This window comes from Dreissena polymorpha, chromosome 9 (assembly GCF_020536995.1).
Source record: "Dreissena polymorpha isolate Duluth1 chromosome 9, UMN_Dpol_1.0, whole genome shotgun sequence".
In the NCBI taxonomy this organism is placed as follows: Eukaryota; Metazoa; Mollusca; class Bivalvia; order Myida; family Dreissenidae; genus Dreissena; species Dreissena polymorpha.
The window spans coordinates 99,251,617-99,269,142 of NC_068363.1; the positions used below are offsets into that span (position 1 = coordinate 99,251,617).

Genomic DNA, 17,526 nt, shown 5'->3' on the forward strand with positions numbered 1-17,526 from the left:
TTGCTTATTAAAATTATAGATTATCTTTGGTGTTGCTAGTGGTGCCCTTAAATGGATACAGTCCCATCCGTACTTTCGTGGTCAATCTAAAATTTGCTGTTTTTATGTACACAATAAATGTGATTTCGATTCCCAGATAGGTTTCCGAATGCAGGTAAATCCACCTTGCTGAGAGCGATTTCAAGAGCGCGACCAAAAGTGAGCCCATACCCGTTTACAACGTTGCATCCACACATCGGCATGGTGCAATACGAGGACCTTGAGCAGGTGGCAGGTATGTGTGTAGTTTAGTTAGTTTAAACCTATTTTTTGCAATTAAAGCAAAAGCCTTAGGCTTATTGAAACACTCTTGAGTCTGTTTCCTGGGAAAAACCAGTACTTGGTGTCTTTTTGTGAGATCTAAAGAACGCTAAGTAGACACCATGTTCACTACAGTAGAGTACATTATCGTATTTTGTTATTACAATGTATTTATAATCATTCTTATCAAATGTACAGACATTTTTATTAAAATGATAGTGTATTATGTCAAAGGTTACATAATATGACATTAGCTTGTCTGACATATTTTATCTGAAATGAAACTTCATCGGACCATTTAAAAAACAGTTTGCCACAATAATCAGGGAATGATACGACCTAGCCCCCTCCATGTTTGTCAAAAGTTCAAGTGTCAATGGCCCTCATTTAGGTCAAATAGGGCGGTAATAAAGCTGTTAGTTCCAAACAAGTGTTTGTAAGTGTGTCCATGTATGTGATGCATCTTGATATAGAAACGGCTTTTATTGTCAGTCTGTCATTCCGTCTGTCCATCCGTCTGTCACAAAATTGTCTGGGGATATTCATTTAACAAATCTGTATGTCCTAAATTATTTTCATATTTAACACATTCAGTGTATTATTGAAGCGTCATTTAAGTCAGTATATATGTTTGTTTCAGTGGCTGATATCCCAGGACTCATAGAAGGTGCCCACAAAACAAGGGATTAGGGTTCGCATTCCTGCGTCACATTGAACGATGTCTGTGCCTTCTGTATGTGATAGATCTCTCATTGGACGAGCCATGGGCACAGCTGGATTGTTTGAATACGAATTAGAGCAGTATCAGGATGGCTTGTCAGAAAGGCCTAATGCTGTCATTGGAAACAAAATGGACTTACCAGAAGCGGCGGCAAATTGAAAGAACTTCAGAAAGCGTGTGAACATTCCAGTGATACCGATTTCAGCAGAAAAGAAGTTAAATATTGAGAAACTTCTTGTGCATTTGAGAAGTCTCTATGATTTACATAAGAGTGATATATTGATGATATCATTTATGAGATGCACTAATTAATAACAGGAGATTATTATAATTTACTTATGATGAAAATGTTTAGATATTGCTCATTGTCTGTCAGTCAGCAATTCATGTCACTCGGGTTCCAGTTATCAGTGTACACGTCTATGGATTGCAACGTGAAATCGTGCATGTAATATTTCGCTGTAAGTCAGTGAATCTGATCAAAATATTTATTGGGATAAATTAATTTATTAAAACCATTTTTAAATATTGATAACTTTCATGTTGATGATGTGTGGAAAGATGTAGGCTCTTGAGGTTACAGCAACTCAACTCATGGCACGTTTATTCACCAGTTAATAAATAGTTGCAAATTTACTGAGTTTCAAACTTCATTTTTATACATGTAAAGAAGAAACAGGGCAAGAATATGTCTGGCAAAACAATTATATGTGGAAATCATTGAACAATCATGTATCTCCTTCCTTCCTATGATGCTTTAGGAGAGCAGCAGGTTACTCAGATTGCAATTCATGTCATTGGTGTTTCTGTTGAGTTCTGATTAACTTCTCTCTTTAACCCTTTACCACTAAGATACATATTTTGAGACACATTTGTAGTCCCTTAGAAAGTTACATTTAATTAAATACATTTCTTACTAGATTCAAGTTTTAAAGGCTTCATTTCAACCCTTAGTCACTGATAAGTAGCAAAACAGAATAAAACCTGAACAGACTGCAAGTTACTCAAGGCTTATCTGGTTTTATGCTGGTTGAATAAGCCATTTTCACTGTGGTCCTTATGAGGGAAAGAGTAAACTCGACTTTATACATCTTACATCACAAGTTGACCTTGACTAACATGTTTATCAACTTAACAATGCAATTACTTGGCAGTTAACTTGCTTATATTTTCTATTTTAACTGTCCATCCGATTGATGTTTTTTATATTTGCATATTGTATTGTAGTAAAGCAGTAAGTTATGTGTAACAGATACTTTGGAACCTTAATAAATATTATCTAAAACTCATAGCACATCTGCTATTGTGTAATATATAGACTTCTATTAATCAGAGAAAATCACAGCAAGTGATATGTATCATCAATAATAATGACACAAGTGTTCACAATTGATAGCTATAAATGGGATATAATCACACAGAGAGTTCACAAATGGTAGATATTAGACGCGTTCTGAGAAAACTGGGTTTAATGCATGTGCGTAAAGTGTCGTTCAAGATTAGCCTGTGCAGTCCGCAAAGGCTAATCAGGGACGAAACTTTCCGCTTTATGACATTTTTCGTTTAAATGAAGTCTCTTAGCAAAAATCCAATTAAGGCAGAAAGTGTCGTCCCTGATTAGCCTGTGTGGACTGCACAGGCTAATGTGGGATAACACTTTACACACATGCATTATGCCCAGTTTTCTCACAATGCGACTCGTATATTAAAAAATAACGAACTTACTGTTCACAGCTCTAATCTGCAATAATTGCAAAAGTGTTCACAAATGATAGCTATTCTCAGAAATATTGACACAAAGGTTAACAAATTATAGCTATACCAACATATATTCACTCGACTGTTCATAAATGGAAGCTAAAATCATTCATTATTACACAGTGTTCACAAATGACAGCTAGAATATGGAAATATCACTACAGAGTTCATACATTTTACACATAATGAGAAATAAGCACAAATGTGGTAACAAATGATAGATATCAGTATGAATAATTGCAGGAGTGCTCACAAATAATTGTAATTTGTATACCGGGTAGTAAGTCTGACATAATAGGTTTTACAATGTGACAACAGTTCATCTTAATAAGAAACAAGGAAGTTATTGTTACAAATCTCCTTTAAACGTTTGTTTGTAATGATATACATGTCGTCATATCTTGTATAATGGTATTTAATATTGATATTGCATACATGATAGATGACATTTTTCACAGGAGTCATGAAGCGTAGGAACTTTCTGTATTGTACAATTAATTGCCCTTAAAATCATTATAATAATATTAAATGTATAATACGCATTGCAGTTAAAGCACTATTTTAACGTTAGTAGCATCACTATGTGTAAAATATAACTTAAAAATGCATATACATTGTACACATTTTTATAAATACATGATAATCGTAATTAATTTTTTATATCAACACTGCATCTTCGTATGCATGCACCATTTTGCCCGATTGTAAAACATTTCAATCTTTTGAACTAACAATGCAATCTCTATTTGTTACCGCAAATTGACTCATTAAAATTGTGACTCATTAAAATTATCACAAAGATGTGAATGGGCCGAGCTCTTTGAATACGGGGCTTAATGAATGTACGCAAAGTGTCGTCCAATATTAGCCTGTGCAGTCCACAAAGGCTTATGAGAGACACTTCTGCCTAAACTGGATTTTCGTTAAGAATGGCTTTCTTTAAACAAAGCAATACCATACAAGCGGATATTGTCGTCCGTGATTAGCCTGTATTGACTTAACAGGCTATTATGGAACGATATTTTACGCATTTGCATTAAATCCCGTTTTCCTAAGACGAACACACTATGGTGAGAAGATTCTGCGCCTCTGCGTGGACCACTTTGGCGGCGATGAGGAGATCGTTAAAGGATTCGTGACTCGAGAACTGCGACCAAATGAAATGATCACCTCTACCAAAGGCATGGGGCCTTTTTGGTGCATGTACTTGGTCAAAGCTGGCTTGAAGTAGTTGTCCACGTCAAAGATGTTAGTCTCCACGTCTCTGTCAAGTCTTAACAACCCGCCGTTATTCCAAGACGGTGTTGACACGTATATGCGGCACCTGGTGATTTGAGTCTTTTAAAAGCCAGTGACATATAAAATATGCGGTCGGAGTATTCAGGGACCTATAATAGGTCCCTGGAGTATTTGAATATTCGAATTTATGTAACCATTCCGTAATATGTTATTTTTAATGTCGTTATACTAGTATATCGTTATTAATTTACACGTTTCTATTTCAATATTATGCTTTGAACGATGAATTGCCATAGATACATAGAATTTAAAATGATTTATCATGGTTTGGATGACACATCTGCTGACACGAAAGAAAGAAATGAGCAAGCTCTGGCAAAAAGGGGGTTAAATGAATATGAAAAAAAAATGTCGCCCCAGTTTAGCCTGTACAGTCAGTCCGCGCGGGCTAATCAGGGATTTTACTATTCGCTTTAAATGGATTTCCGCGAAGAAAAACTTCCTATACACGAACAGTATTACACAAGCGGAGAGTTCTGTCCCTGATTAGCTTTACTGACTGCATAGGCTCATCTGGAACAACATTTTACGAGCATGCATTAAATACCGTTTTCCCAGAGCGAGACTCAAATTTATTAATAATTTAATATACAAAAACAGTGAGTCGTGTTCAGAGAAACTGGGCATAATGCATGTGCTTAAAATATTGTCCCAGATTAGCCTGTGCAATCCCCACAGGGACGACACTTTCCGCTTTTATGACATGTTTCGTTTAAATGAAGTCTCCGCTTAGCAAAAATCATATTTAGGCGAAAAGAGTCGTCACTGATGAGCCTGTGCGGACTGCACAGGCTAATCTGGGACGACACTTAACGCACATGCATTATGCCCAGTTTTCTCTGAACGCGACTCACAGTCATTTAAATTAGTATATTAACCGACCTGCCCCTCCTTATGGCATATATGCTTCCACTTTTCATCTGTAATGTTAAACCCTTATCCATGGCCTGCAAGATACCAACAGTCATCGCGTGTGCGTTTGTATTCGGGTGGGCGACCACGTGGGGTCAGGCAGACGAACGATCATGGTGTTCGCTTGTCTGACACCTGCACGATACAAATTATCTCTTGCTTAAAAAAATCATTGAAACTGTACGGGTTTACTTGTTCAACCCAAGCCTGGCCCGCTAGCTCAGCTGCTAGTGCGCCGGACACATGACTTGTTGGTGATTGGCCATGGCACCCTTCCTCTGATTCAAGTGAGTTTATGGCATAAGTGAACTTACAACGGATAAACCAGATTACCCTGCAAAAGCGTGACGTGACCATTTGTGTCTTGTTCTGATAAAACTGGGCATAATACATGTGCGTAAGTGTCGTCCCAGATTAGCCTTGCAGTCCGCACAGGCTAATCAGGGACGACACTTTCCGCCTAAACTTGATTTTCGGTAAGGAGGGACTTCCTTGAAACTAAAATACCATTCAAGCGGAAAGTGTCGTCCCTGATTAGCCTGTGCGGACTGCACAGCCTAATCTGGGACGGCACTTTCGCACAAGCATTTAGCCCAGTTTTCTCAGAACAAGACACATTTTATCTGACCGCCGTGCTATGACTGAAATATTGCTGAAACGGCGAAAAATCCGTAAAATACACATTTTTCCTCACATAAAAGGCCCTCATTATGGAAAATAAACATGCGATGATCTGAAGACCCCGTTACCATTAGTTCCTGGACCTTTCCTGTTCCCTTAGATTAGAAGTACGCGTACGGTTGCTGTAAAAAAAACACTGATGCCGCAAAATGGGCCGATGCAATTATGCTTTCCTACTTTATTCGGCTTCTCACTCATGAATATGGATATAATTACAACAAACAAATCACCTCTGTGCTTACATTTGAATGCGCCGTGTCACCGCGACAGCTGTTGTAGAATATGTGACATCCTTCTGGGCCCGTGCACACTCTGTCAAACACCCGCTGACCTCGATAGTTCATCGCGATGTGCAAGGTGCAATCTGAAACAACACGTGTTCACAAGCAAAATGAATGGAAGAAAATCATAAAGCTGTAACAGTGAAAAACTTATACCTATCAAAATTAAAGCATTAATACAAATATTCTTATAACAGCTTAAATGCTTCAACAGTTTATGACATACCGTTATGTGTAAATTGATTTTAAAACAACACAGTACCATATATAGTAATCACCAAATATCGTTTATTAATTGAAATTATAGAAACGTTTCATGAAAAAGTTAAATTGATCCCATTTACCAGAAATGTTTATCAACCTATTAAGGTTGCTGTTCTGAGGAGCCGTCTCTTCCGGCTGGGGAACCACTTCCGGTTTAAATGGGACTATATCTGAAATATGCTTCAGATGCATCATCAACGATATATAATATATCAGATGGGATAGTGTTTAATAATTACATAAGTATACAAATGAAATAGGGAAAGTACAATCAACGCGTAAATTAATTAAGACGCATTCTCAGTAAATACAAACGAGCAACGAACGAAGATTCCAACCTTCAAATTCTATATCAATGTTGTATTTGTGATGGTCGTATGCGTCCATGCTGACTTTAATGAGATCCTCGGTATCGATTCTTCCCAAACTGGAGTCAATCCGTGGGCTTTCTAAAAAGCATACTTTTTAAACTGAAAAAAGTTAAGTTTTATTGCGAACTTAAACATATAAACATATAAGGCGGGGAAGGTAAACTTATAAAAAATAAGATTGAAAAAGACTAGGCGAACAAAAGGTCGGACACAAATAAAAACAATTGAAACAATATGATTATATATTTTAGCTGTTCTCAGACCACGCTTTACAAAAAGACGCAGAGAGCGGAATATGAAATGATAACAAGAGGCCATGATGACCCTGAATCGCTCACCTGACTAATTAAGATCAGATGAAAACTATGACCTCTATTGTCTACACAATGTTTTTCTATGATTTGACCTAGTGACCTAGTTCCTGACTCTAGATGACCCAAATACAATCCCCATCCAGATGTTCATCAAGATAAACATTCTGACCACAGTTCATAAATATTGGATGAAAACTGTGACCTCTATTGTCAACACAAGGTTTTTCTATTTATTTGACCTAGATTTGTACCCCAGATGACCCAAATACAATCCCCCACCCAGATTTCATCAAGAATTCTGACCAAATTTCATAAAGGTTGGATGAAAACTGTGATCTCTAATGTCTACACAAGGTTTTTTCTATTATTTGACCTAGTGACCTAGTTTTTGACCCCAGATGACCCAATAAAATCCCAACCCATTTCATCAAGATAAACATTCTGACAAGAATTTCATAAATTTGGATGAAAACTGTGACCCCTACTGTCTACAGAAGGTTGTTCTATTATTTGACCTAGTGACCTTGTTTTTGACCCCAGATGACCCAAATACAATCCCAAACCGGATTTCATCAAGATAAACATTTTGACCAAATTTCATCAAGATTGGATGCAAACTGTGACCTCTACTGTCTACACAAACAAATTGTTGACGGACGGACGCACGGACACACGCAGGCACGCACAACGGACGCCGGACATCACACGATCACATAAGCTCACCGTGTCACTTCATGACAGGTGACCTAAAAATATGTGTCGGAGATAAACATAACAGTTGTGGTTAAAATCCAATAAAACAAGGGCTGTTTGTAAAACATGCATGCCCCCCTATATGGGCTATAAGTTGTAGTAGCAGCCATTGTGTGAATACGTTTTTTGTCACTGTGAATGGTGGCGGTGGTGGTGGTGGTGGTGGTTGTGGTGGTTGTGGTGGTGGTGGTGGTGGTGGTGGTGGTGGTGGTGGTGGTGGTGGTAGTAGTAGTAGTAGTAGTAGTAGTAGTAGTAGTCGTAGTAGTAGTAGTATAGTAGTAGTAGTAGTAGTAGTAGTAGTGGTAGTAGTAGTAGAAGTAGTAGTAGTAGTAGTAGTAGTAGTAGTAGTAGTAGTAGTAGTAGTAGAGTAGTATAGTAGTAGTAGTAGTAGTAATAGTAGCAGTAGCAGTAGCAGAAGCAGTAGCAGCATTAGACCAATACTTAAGAATGATCAAATGGGAAAGGTAACCTAACACTGGCAGTAAATAAGGGGCTCATTTACAGTCAGATTTGGAATCTCTGCTGTAAAATGAGATTTTGAATGAATTAAGGGAGGCAAATCTGTAATAAAAAGAACATGCATAAACCGTAGTTGTTTCCCTGTTTGAACCATGCTAAATCCTTACAAGTTTGGAAAGATTGGATGAAAAATTTGGACTTTATTGCATAAAAACACCATTTTCTCAATTCAAGGGGAAGTAATTCTGTACTTCATGGACCATAATGCTCATTTTTGTAGGGTTCGTGTCCTCATTGATATAAAGACACTGTGCAAATTTGGAAAGGATCGGACAAAAATGTGGAAGATTTTTTAAAGTTTTCACAAAATAGGCAAAAACGAATAAACATGCAAAGTTCAACGAGCTCCTGCGGCCATGTTTTTTGACGAATCAAATTTCTTTGAACAACTTTTTCAGGGGAGCCTTCAAAGGTCATCCCTGTGAAATTTTTTGAAAATCTGATGAGCGGTTTCTGACAAGAAGATTTTTTAAGGTTTTTACCATATATGGTCATGGCGGCCATCTTGGTTATGCGATCAAATTTTTTTTAACAATTCTTTTGTCCCATGAACTAGGGATGCTCCACATGAAATTTAGTTGAAATTGGCTCAATGGTTTAGTAGAAGAAGATGTTTACAAATTGTTTACAGACGACGGACGGACGGGACGGACGCCGGAGCGCTGAAGTGATCACAATAGCTCACCTCGAGCGATCGCTAGGTGAGCTCAAAATGGAAGTGCATAGAGACATTTGTTCAGAATTAAATACCATCGATTGTGTCGAACATATGGTTGTAGGCAGATTGAAATCGGTCATGCGGTTGGCCGCAGTGTTAATGATTGCTGCGTTCCGTCGTCATGGAAAGCGGCCCCTGCCACGTGGTCGGGACCAAACGGATAACAGTCACTAAAATAAGCAATCTTCCAAGTACAATTAATAAAGTGGGCAAAACTCGTTAGCTGAGTTGTATAACATGTTTTCAATTTTAGGGGGAACGAATTATTATTACATGAACATATCACGTACATGGGAAAAACAAATAAACAACCTATAGATTACCAACACTTATTGTATTTGGTGTCATATTGTTGAAAAACTCAAAGACACTTAAAAAATGTATTACCCCGTGTCATGCGAAAATGGGTTTTGTGGCCATATGCGCAGTATGGTCATAATTAGCTATCTCGAACCGCTCATTGGACCAGGAAACCTTTCGTGCCTTTAAAGCGGACAGCGTAGCCCTTGACCAGACTGCGAGAATCCAGAGTAGCCCATGGCCAGACTGTGAGAATGTGCATTCTTGGCTGAAACTACGCTGACCGCTTATGCCGTTAGAACCCGCTTTCGCATTACGCGGATCGTACATGTAAACAAAATAGTGTCTTGTTCTGTGGGAATTGGGGCAAAAATGCATGTGCGTTAAGTGTCCGTCCCAGATTAGCCTGTGCAGTCCGCACAGGCTAATCAGGAACGACACTTTCCGCTTTAATGGTATTTAAAATTTTCGTGTATAGGAAGTCCCCTTTTAACCGAAAATCTAGTTAAAGCGGAAAGTGTAGTCCCTGATTAGCCTGTGCAGACTGCACAGGTTAATCTGGGACGACACTTTACGCACATGCATTATGCCCACGCAGTTTTCTCATAACAACACATTAGAAATGTCAAACTGGATACAATTGATAACTCTTACCGTATTTGGTCGTCACAAACTGGTACACTTTGAACGGTTCTTCCGTCTCTGTGTCCAGACGATTCAGTTCGCGGAGCTCTTTGATGTCCGGAAGTTTATTAAGTGCGCACCGAAAGCGCGTCTTCCACCTTGGCCAGTCTATTGGATCCACGCCTTCCCGGTAGCGGCCCTTGTTTTTCTCCCATTCCTGGTTTAGCAACATTTGAGTTCTTTTGATAAAGTCACCCCAGACCAACGTGCATTTGTGTTTGAAGACAAACAAGGAAAGTTTCTTTGGCACTACTATATGAATTCAAAGTTTGGTAAAACCGTAAGGATAGATAGCGATAATATTAATTATTATTCCGTTTTTAGCTATCTAGAAAAGATAGTGTTTGATTTTTATTAAATTGACATAAATCTGCCATCTAATTATTGAACATTAATGTACACTTAGAGACATAAGTTACGTATTACCCCTGATTTTCCTGAGTATTTGCCTTAGTTTAAATACATTTAATTTAGCTCGATTACATCGAAAGCCTTGAGGCTTATTAAAAACAATATCGAGTCCATTTCCTGGGCAGAACCAGCACCGTGTGGCCTTTTGGGGTGATCTAAAGAGCTCTGCCACTACAGGGATCGAATCTGTGACCTCCTGATCAACAACGCCTCGGTGACTATAAAGTATGATCGTTCACGTATAGTCGCCCCCGAATAACGTACTTTGAAAATGGCAACCGTCGGTCGCAGACCAATCCCGGTTTCCGACGTGTTTCCAAGGCAACTTGAAGATCTTCTGCTGCTGGTCGAGCCACTGGAGGGCCCCGGATGTTGCCGCTGTTGATGTGGTGCTCCAGCCAAGGGTTTCATTTTCTGTCGTCTGATGGTCACTGGCGGTCACTCCCGCCCAGACGCCATCCAACCCTGATTTCACCAAATGACGCACTTTAATCACATGGTATAATTTTGATTATGCACAGAAAATGAATATTTAATGTCATTTCATTAAAGCTATAGACTTATTTACGATTTATATTCCAGTAATTGTGTAGGCTGATAAAGATTTAGAGAAATGTTTTAGTTTTAAATATCTTGATTCAATATTCAAGGTATTATATTAATTCAATTGAATTATGAATGTTTTTATGCTTCTATTCACTTAGAGTGGAAATTTCTAAGAATTCTATTAATCTTGTTTTAATACTAGCTAGTATGTTAACCATGAGAACCTTGAAAACATTTATTAAACCGCGAGCCTGACAAGATGGAATTGTTCCGATTTATTTTTTAGCAAAACCTTTGCAGTGATATTTAACCTCACAAAACTACATGTAGTATTTTTCTTGCAGATTCACAGCGGATTTTCAATACAGCAGACTGGAAGTTGATCGTTTATTGGAGGATTCGAAACAAAAGATATAACCCACTCTTCGTTCCATCGGTGATTTTTTAAAAGGTAGCAAATACTAGTACAGGGAAGATAAATAATTGCATATCGCGTGTTTTATGTACAATTATCGTGAATAGACATCAGTTACACCTTTGAGTTGATACTTTGATTGGATAGTCAATAACTTGGTTACGATAAAGTAGGAAAATAAACTCACGTGAGATCTAGCAGTGAAGTGATCAATTGGATTACCTTTCTCTTAGAGTGTGTTCTTTCGATAACTATGATCCAGGAAGACTATCGTTCAGAGTGCCTTAACATAAATTATGGATTATACTGCGCGGTCATGGTTGATATCGTCCGACTATTAATTCCAAGTTTTCTTTCTTTATGTGGAACGCGTACGTAGTGGTCATGTTCACAGCATCCCATCCAGACTAGCGTCACTATTTGTGATTCATCAATAAAATAATTAGAGCCGTGCTCTGCGAAAAGGGGGTTTAATGCATGTGCGTAAGTGTCTTCCTAGATTTGCCTGTGCAGTCCGCACAGAGACCACACATTCCGCCTCAACAGGGTTTGTGGTTAGAAGATACATGTACTTTCTTTTTACTGAAAATATCATAAAAAACGGAAAGTGTCGTCTAATCTGGGACGACACTTTACGCACATGCATTTTAATCCTCTTTTCACAGAGCGCGGCTAATTATTGTTTTTAATAAATGATAATAAACTATGTAGAATTTGGCATCCTCTGCCTAATACGTTTTATATTATTTTGAAGTACATGGTCGTATTATTACTCAACAAAAACTCACAAGCAATAGTTTAATACTATAATATGGACTCGATCATGCAGCATTTTAATAACAAGGACGATACATTTTAATAAGCGAATTTTCTCTTGGTTCCTTAACGAGTGATAATAACAAAACCTTTACGAAAGCCAAATCCAATATAATGAAGAAAATGCGTGAGTTTAGGGGGACACATCATTCTCGTCGTTTACATGTAAGTACAATACTGCACAACTGTTTGTCATCATCATCATCATCATCATCATCATCATCATCATCATCATCATCATCATCATCATCATCATCATCATCATCATCGTCGTCATCATCGTCGTTGTTATTATCACCTGTATATACAACAACAGTTTGTCTATTTACTCCAGTGCATAAATACATGAAATAAACTAATACCCAGGTTCTCAACCTTGGTTAATACATTCGCATAATAACAAATTATACTTGTCTTAAAAATTCTACTTTACTATTTCAATCTGGGATCTATACAAACACATAATTAATCGTTAAAATATAGTGTTAAATGGCACGGCCATTTGATAACTTTATCAACGGGACCAATGTTATTCGACGCGTCTCGATGAGCTCTACCGACGTGCCAGGTCGCCGACCTTCCAAATGACGTTATTAACGTAAATGTCGACGTTAAGGTTTTACGTAACGTCATCGATAACTCCGCCAAATTTAGGTCGCAAACACATTCACCGACGTCAATCGACAGGTCCTATACGTGCAAAATTTCGCGACACTATTCCAAGGCGTCACCGAATGGAACCAATTAAACGCGTACATGCAAATATGATGTGACCTCCCTTACATTCCCTATAATGGTAAAAATGAGTTTTTTGCTGGAGGCAAATTATCAGACCAAGATTAATGAACATCTGCACAATTGTTTAGTTCAATGTGTCAAGCATTTGAGAAGTGTCATCGACCTTCCGAGTTACGTCATCGATGTAAGGAATTACGTAAGATAGGAACGGGAGAAGCGGTTCGCGTTATCAACGGGACAAATGTTATGTGCGCAGTCGCCGACCTTCCAAGTGACGTCATTAGCATACACGTTGACATCAGTTTTACGCTACGACATGCATAGCGCGGCCATATGCAGGTTGCTAACGACCGGACATATGTCAATCGACGTGTCATGTTAAGCCCTTTAATAAAGCCAACTTTCGCGACAATATTCCGATGCGTTTGCGAGAGGCAGACATTAAAAGCATACGTGTAGACACCAATATGACGTTACATGACATCCCACTGATTCATTATAATTACAGCGCATGTTTTCGTCGCTTGAAGCAAACTATTTGACCAAAAGTAATGAAACTCAGCACAATTGTTCGACTCAACGGGGCAAGCATGTCTGAAGTGTCGCCGATCTTCCAATCGACGTTATCGACATAAAAAGTTACTATTAATTACGTCAAATTGGCACTTACAAAAGGAAACGACACGGCCAAAACATATATGGTATCAACGGGACAAATGTTATTCGACGCGTCTCGGTAAGCTCTAGTAAAATGCAAAATGGACGACCTTCCAAGGGACGACAGAGATTTTCATTCACGAGTGATCATAGAAATGCTTTTTGTCACCGTTTACATTGTTAAAGCGTTTAAACTAAAGAATTTCGATGGGATAATGACGTCATTTCGTCAAAAAAATGACGTCATTTCACAGTAAACAGTGAAAATTATCGATACTTTTCACTGTTTGAAACAGTGAAATTATCAGTTTTAATTCACTGATATTTCTCTAATATGATTATAGGTGCTACCTAATTTACGGGCAAAAACTTTTCAAGTTTTTTTTTGATAACCATGTATTTTTAATAAATATATGGACATGATTGTGTTCAAAATATTATAATTGTTGCAATAATTAAGTATGCATCCAAAAAAAATCAATCTTAAAACGAGTTACATGTTCCAAGCTTAAAGATCTAGCATCTTTTTTGTTTGTTTTCTAGCCACAGGAATTTATAGCTGGTTCAGTGTCTGTGGTATAGTTGATGGGGTGTCTGCTAACTGGCTTAGTCACTGGGAGGTCTCTGTATTGATCCCTTAAGTGGGAGCATTCTTTAGATAACCCTAAAGACATACTATGGCGTACCATTTGGGTTGAAAGTCAAGAAGACCCACAAGGTAAAAAAGAGAAATGTACGTCGAAGTACAATAATTGTACGCCGACATAAATATAAAATACACTTCAAAGTATATATTTGTACGTCAAAGAACAATTTGTACTTCGACATACATGTTTGTACTTCGACGTACACATTTTCTGAACAGCCAATCAAAACACTGGTCTCTTGAGCCGCTTGTCCTTCAGATTTATTCATAATAAATGTTTAAATCTCTTTTTTAATTGAGGACAAAATGAATAAAATATCAGAATGGCAAAAAAACACAGAAGTTTCAAGTATTTAATGCATTGAAATAGATTATATACAAATTTGAAGAAGATTCAATTGTTACCTTTTTAAAATTAAAATTATTTAGCATATTGTGAGTATTTATTGATCATGCGGGGCGGAGTATCACGACCGTCCAGCGCATTACTGTGTAGGAAATTCCAAACGGTAACCAAACAGTGACCAAAACATTAACGGGATAAATAATGTATAATAACCTCCCCGTTGGTCGTATTTTGTGATAACCATAACTTGCATAAGTCAGAGGTTAATTCCGCCACGCCAGGTCAATAAATACGCACAATATCTATGAGTTAGCGGTCGATAGTCGCATAATTTGGTATAAATTATAATAATAATAATGTTTAATAAATACGCACAATATCTATGAGTAAGCGGACGATAGTCGCATAATTTGGTATAAATAATAATAATACTAATGTTCAATGTCAAATATCTCTAAAAGCAACAGATGTAAGGTGTCTTCTGATTGGCTAACACTCAAGGGTCGGTGAAAATTGTACGTCGAAGTACATTTCTCGTTCTACCTAGTAGGTCTTGTAGACTTTCGACGTCATGGTACGTCATATAGACACTAAATACTGGTCCTACCCAGGAAACAGTTTGTTTCATCAAATGTCTCAATTCAACTTGACAGCTTGCTAAAGCAGTTGCATTTAGCATACAGTACACTGATTTAACATAATCAAAATCATGTGATGTGTCAAATCAATTTTGATTGATAAATTTGACAGGATTTTTTTTTAATCCAATAAGTTTTAGACTGCCAAATAACACTCACTACGTATTGAAAGCCATACATCAGAAGAATGATTTCTACTGTTGGGAAACGTTAACACCGCTAATTGTCTTCTTATTTATTATCAATGTATAATTATGTGTAACAGCATAACAACATACTTGTTTCGCAATTAAAATATTAATGAATACAGGTATCTTGCAGGTTCTAATTTTCTTTCCCAAACTATTGTTGAATAGTTTAAATTTTGTCGCCACTAAAAAACTAGCCCTTTTTGTAGCAATTCTAAAATCACAGTCTAAACTGCATACACTTAGCTCTATAGTTACAATTTGAATGCAAATATTAGAATGCATCATGTTATATCATCCATAATTTTTTTATTTAAACATTCAAATAACACATAACACATATAAAAAGGTATGTGGTATTGTGTGGAGATACAAAACACTTCACATCATCTATTTGCACATAAATAATAGTTACAAAATAAGTAATACTAAAACACTGTCATAAACCTACAGTACAAGAATATTTACGTATATGAAATTACAAAGTGGTGTTATTGTATTACCTTTTACAAAATTAACATTGCTGGTTTTGTACTAGCCATAAAACATTATCATGGATTAACAAGTAACAACCAATTTATTAATTACACAATAGAACGGAAATCATATTAATTGCATTATGCATTTACTAAACAAGCTATTTGCTACTGTTTAGAATACACTATCTTACTAAAAATGATCACAATAGGTTCTTAGTGCTTTTACATACTTGTGGTAAGTTTTGTATTAATTACTAGTTTGACATTTATTGGCAGACACTTGTCGATATACAGACAAAGTTTGCATGGGAACTTTCATATTTTTTTCAACATAATTGCCTCTAAATTGTTAATTTAACAACCCGTTGACATTGTTTGCACATCTGATCTTATTATACCATAGCTGATTTTTGTTTATAGATAGACATATATAGACTTTTCAAAGTTCTATAAAAGTTCACACATGTTCCATGCAAGTAAACCAACAGAACCAATAAAGATCACCACTGATAATAACTGTGTATAGCTTGGAAATGTTGATAGTTCAGGAATCCCTCCTTGTTGATTTCTGTAAACCAAAACTGTCAGTTTTGCTGGATAGAATGGCTTGTATGATTCCCAGCTCTTGCCTTGGCAGAACAGCTTCTAAAAACGGAAAACCAACAAATATCTTAAAATTTGATCAATAATGCAGACAATTTATAAATGTCTTGTTTTTTGTTGATTTCGAATCAGGAAGATTTTTTACGTAAGATTGTGGTACGAAAATCCAACAGTATCGGATTTTGTGGTTTTAGGTATCAACTAATTATAGTGATATGTAACCTTTCGGGATATCGGTAAAGTGCGAGCAGACGAGGTGTAAATACGTTAAAAATTAAAGCTAAAAGACTAAAAAGTTAGATCGGAATATCTTAAAATTTTGTAAATAAATGTGTTTCTGATGGATAACAACGACAACTTACCAGAATATTGCTCATGATCACACGTAAAACTGCTTTCTGTGAGCGAATGGAAAATGCGTCACAAATTCTGACAAATAAACAGTAGGGTGTCGTTATTGAAATACCGCGAGAATACTGGAAGAAAAGAGATGCCAACAATAATGTTTAAAACAAATATTTTTTTAACAAGCGTTTGTGATTTGTCCGGATAATAATAACATTAAGATATCGAAAAGATCAAAGCAAATAAATTCGACAGGAATCTGAGATTCGGCAATATATTAAAGACGGGTTATGTTCACCTAAATTGTGTTTGGTAAAGACTGTCACTATATGTAGTGAACCAGTCTTCGGCTTATACCCACTGAAAATGAGTATTCAGGGGAGATAATTGAGTAATGACTTAATTCTGGAACGGTTGCGAAGAAAAACAAATAATGCGAGAATATTTAGTGCAATTCGCTACACAATTATGTCATTGATATAATTTTTCCTGAGGTATGTATTTACATGTGATTTAGCATATGTCAAAGTGTTTTTGATTTGTTCAAGGTCATAAATAGCATCGCGAGAATATATGTCGCGTGGCATTTTTTTTGAGACGCATCCCTATATGGTATTCTTATGTAATTTTATGGTCTTACTTTCCATATGTATGAACGGTCAACGCCCGCTTCGCGAGCTTTTGCCCGTAAAAACCACCGTAAAGCATAAAATAAATTAACTTAAACGTCGACGTGTAAGTTTTACGTTACGTCATCGATAGCGCGGCCCTATGTAAGATGCTAACGACAGGACCTACGGCAATACACAGGTTCTGATAAGCT

General features: G+C 37.0%; 2 protein-coding genes across 4 annotated transcripts in view; one reads left to right on the forward strand and one right to left on the reverse strand.

The window, feature by feature from the left end:
* Positions 1-8,965, reverse strand: part of LOC127844232 (interferon regulatory factor 4-like) — a 20,671-nt gene extending 11,706 nt beyond the window's left edge. For 2 of the 3 annotated variants that reach the window (XM_052374295.1, XM_052374294.1), the window contains exons 1-6: positions 8,924-8,965; positions 6,555-6,665; positions 6,297-6,386; positions 5,914-6,035; positions 4,961-5,025; positions 3,950-4,103 (exon numbers count right to left, since the gene is read on the reverse strand). In XM_052374295.1, the coding sequence (XP_052230255.1) occupies positions 3,950-4,103; positions 4,961-5,025; positions 5,914-6,035; positions 6,297-6,386; positions 6,555-6,665; positions 8,924-8,942 (561 nt within the window). In that variant the 5' untranslated portion in view covers positions 8,943-8,965. Of the gene's footprint in view, positions 1-1,969; positions 4,104-4,960; positions 5,026-5,913; positions 6,036-6,296; positions 6,387-6,554; positions 6,666-8,923 lie in introns of all 3 variants that reach the window. The other variant, XR_008032634.1, reaches the window with a different exon arrangement.
* On the forward strand, positions 142-1,657 carry LOC127844230 (GTPase Obg-like; the record flags this gene model as incomplete). The annotated part of the gene is given in 2 exon segments (XM_052374292.1): positions 142-274; positions 941-1,657. Coding segments are annotated over 2 exon segments (183 nt in total), but the record flags the coding sequence as incomplete, so codon positions are not given.
* Positions 8,966-17,526: the final 8,561 nt, after the last annotated feature.